The sequence below is a fragment of the Propithecus coquereli genome, unplaced genomic scaffold (genome assembly GCF_000956105.1).
Source record: "Propithecus coquereli isolate 6110/MARCELLA unplaced genomic scaffold, Pcoq_1.0 Scaffold8, whole genome shotgun sequence".
NCBI lineage: Eukaryota > Metazoa > Chordata > Mammalia > Primates > Indriidae > Propithecus > Propithecus coquereli.
The window spans coordinates 9,187,450-9,190,452 of NW_012154173.1; the positions used below are offsets into that span (position 1 = coordinate 9,187,450).

The following is a 3,003-nucleotide window of genomic DNA, read 5'->3' on the forward strand; positions in this document are numbered from 1 at the left end:
GACTACAGGCATGCGCCACCATGCCCGGCTAATTTTTTCTATGTATTTTTAGTTGTCCGATTAATTTCTTTCTATTTTTAGTAGAGACGGGGTCTCCCTCTTGCTCAGGCTGGTTTTGAACTCCTGAGCTCAAACAATCCGCCCGCCTTGGCCTCTCAGAGAGCTAGGATTACAGGCGTGAGCCACCGCGCCCGGCCGCCAACCAAATTCTTTATTTCACGGTAGGATCCATAGTTTTCTTTGGATTCTCAACAACGGCCTTTACCCAGAAAAAGAATAAGGGATCATTGCCTTAGAACATCTCAATATGGCAGCTTTTTCTTGATAATTATGATCCGTGTGTGCATTTTAAGGAACTGAACTTTTCTACATGTCTATAATTCTTAACATGTCACACACTTTACAACCTCCTCTATTTTAAGTAGTCTTCTTCCAATTCAAAAGCACCAACTGATCAGGCTTACAAAGCGCTTTGATATTCTTCAGTTGATTCATAAAAGTGTTGTGTTTTCTCTGTTGGAATGGTGAACTCTTGTGTAACAAGGAGGCAGAGGGAGTCCTTAAACTTTTAACACCAAAGGCATATTAAATCACAATGAGTGAAAACATGATCTCTTGCAACATTGATCTTAATGTTGTGTTGTTGTATTTTCAGGAAGCTACTAAAGTTCCTGGGGAAGCAAAGTAGAATTTCCTAAGAACATAATGGGTAAGTTCTATGAAGATAATTTTGTGTTTCAACTAGTAGAAGCTGGTTTTTCTTTTCAAGTAAAGATAGACTTTCAAAATCAGTAAATGCAGGCTGGATGTGGTGGCTCATGCCTGTAATTCTAGCACTTGAGAGGCCAAGGCGGGAGGATCCCTTGAGGTCAGGAGTTTGAGAACAGCCTTAGCAAGAGTGAGACGCCGTCTCTGCTGAAAATAGAAAGAAATTAGCCAGGCAGTAAAAATAGAAAAAATTAGCCAGGCGTGGTGGTGCATGCCTGTAGTCCCAGCTACTCAGGAGGCTGAGGCAGGAGGATCACTTGAGCCCCAGAATTTAAGGTTGCAGTGAGCTAGGCTGACACCACGGCACTCCAGCCTGGGCAACAGAGCGAGACTCTGTCTCAAAAAAAAAAAAAAGAGTAAAATACTGAGTAAAAGAAGCCTTAACTTTTAGAATTTAGGGCTTATAAAAGGATGTTGAGCTCACATGGCGTATAAACATTCATTCATAAACAATGTTCATCTTCTCAAAATGAGTACTTTGGTAGCATTACAGTCAGTCTAACTATTTAAATATTGTCTTCTTTTTTTTTTTGGTCTGTGAATGAAAGTTTATTCATTAAAATCTCTTAAAACAATAAATTGATTTAGACCAATAGCTAATAAGGATCATAAACAATTATCATAACTGGCAATAACTAGTAGACATAAAGATGTGAGTATGTAGTCACAACTGCCCGCACACTTTAGCCAAAGCACATAGGGATGATAAATATTTTGTCTTAGTCTTCAAGTTTGAATGTGCTGCTTTGGTCACAAAAAATTAATATCTCCTTGAAAAATACTGGTAAATTTTTACCTAAGGTAGCATCTTTGAATCTAGACTTTATTCTGGCGTTGGAAAATGTTTAGAGAGTAATAAAACAAGAAGTTAAAAACTTTAGTTTGGTGGCTATTACCTTCCAAAAATGTTGCTGGCCAGAGTTCAAGTATTAACCTTGATAATAAACCTGTTTATTTTTAATGCATTATATGATTAAAAAATCATTTTACTACTTTATTTTAGATGGGGAGGAGAAAACCTATGGTGGCTGTGAAGGCCCTGATGCCATGTATGTCAAATTGATATCTTCTGATGGTCATGAATTTATTGTAAAAAGAGAACATGCGTTAACATCAGGAACAATAAAAGCCATGTTGAGTGGCCCAGGTAAGTACGGTTCTTTCTTTTTCTTCATATTTTTTACTTGTAATATTTGATAAATGTGTTTTTAGTTGAATTAAATGACACAGCATTTAAAGAGAGGGAATAACTCTTATTATTGCATGTTTATGTTGCATTGAAAAAAATTGGTTTCTGCCAATTTCTGTTTTCAATTACCCTACAAGTTTCAATAAAACTGAACTGATTATTTTATAATCGGAAGGTTTATTTCCCTGTGTTAGTTTCCATGATCAACTTCTTAACCACAGACTCTGATTAATTGGTGATTTGTGTTCCTAGTTAGATATAAAGTTTATCTGTCAAAGGTAACACCTCCCAAATCTCTATTCTTAACGTATTTTTTCTTGAATTAAAATAAATTCAGTAAATTTATGTGAATAAATAAAATTCACATAATAAAGAAATACTGTTTTAAATGTATAATTCAGTGGCATTTACTACTTTTACGACATTTTGCAACCATCACCTCTATCTAGTTCCAAAACATTTTTATTACTCCAAAGGTAAACCCGATACCCATTAAACTGTCACTACCCATTCCCATTCTCTACTCCCAGTGTCTGACAGCCACCAATCTGCTTTCTGGTTTGCCTATTCTGAGCATTTCATATAAATGGAATCAAGGGCTGGGTGCAGTGGCTTACACCTATAATCCCAGCGCTTTGGGAGGCCAAGGTGAGAGGATTGATTGAGCCCAGGGGTTCAAGACCAGTCTGGGCAACATAGCAAGACCCTGTCTCTACAAAAATAAAAATTAGCCATTTGTGGTGCTTGCCTGAAGTCCTAGCTACTCTGGAGGCTGAGGCAGGAGCTTGAGCCCAGGAGTTGAAGGCTGCAGTAAACTGTGATCACACCACTGCACTCCAGCCTGGGCAATGGAGTGAGACCCTGTCTCTAAAAAATAAATAAATAAATGGAACCGTGTAATATGTTGCCTTTTGTGTCTGGCTTTTGTCACCAGGCATAATGCATTCAAGGTTTATCCATGCAGTAGCATGTATAATACTTAATTCCTTTTTATGGCTGAATAATATTCCATTGTGTGAATATACCACTTTTTTTTTTTTTTTTGA

General features: G+C 37.2%; 1 protein-coding gene across 1 annotated transcript in view; it reads left to right on the plus strand.

The window, feature by feature from the left end:
* The window catches only part of TCEB1 (transcription elongation factor B (SIII), polypeptide 1 (15kDa, elongin C)), a 32,690-nt gene that overhangs the window by 19,669 nt on the left and 10,018 nt on the right, over positions 1-3,003 (plus strand). Inside the window, exons 2-3 of the mRNA XM_012663186.1 lie at positions 656-709; positions 1,772-1,915. Coding sequence (XP_012518640.1) covers positions 706-709; positions 1,772-1,915 — 148 coding nt within the window. The 5' untranslated portion in view covers positions 656-705. The remainder of the gene's footprint in view (positions 1-655; positions 710-1,771; positions 1,916-3,003) is intronic.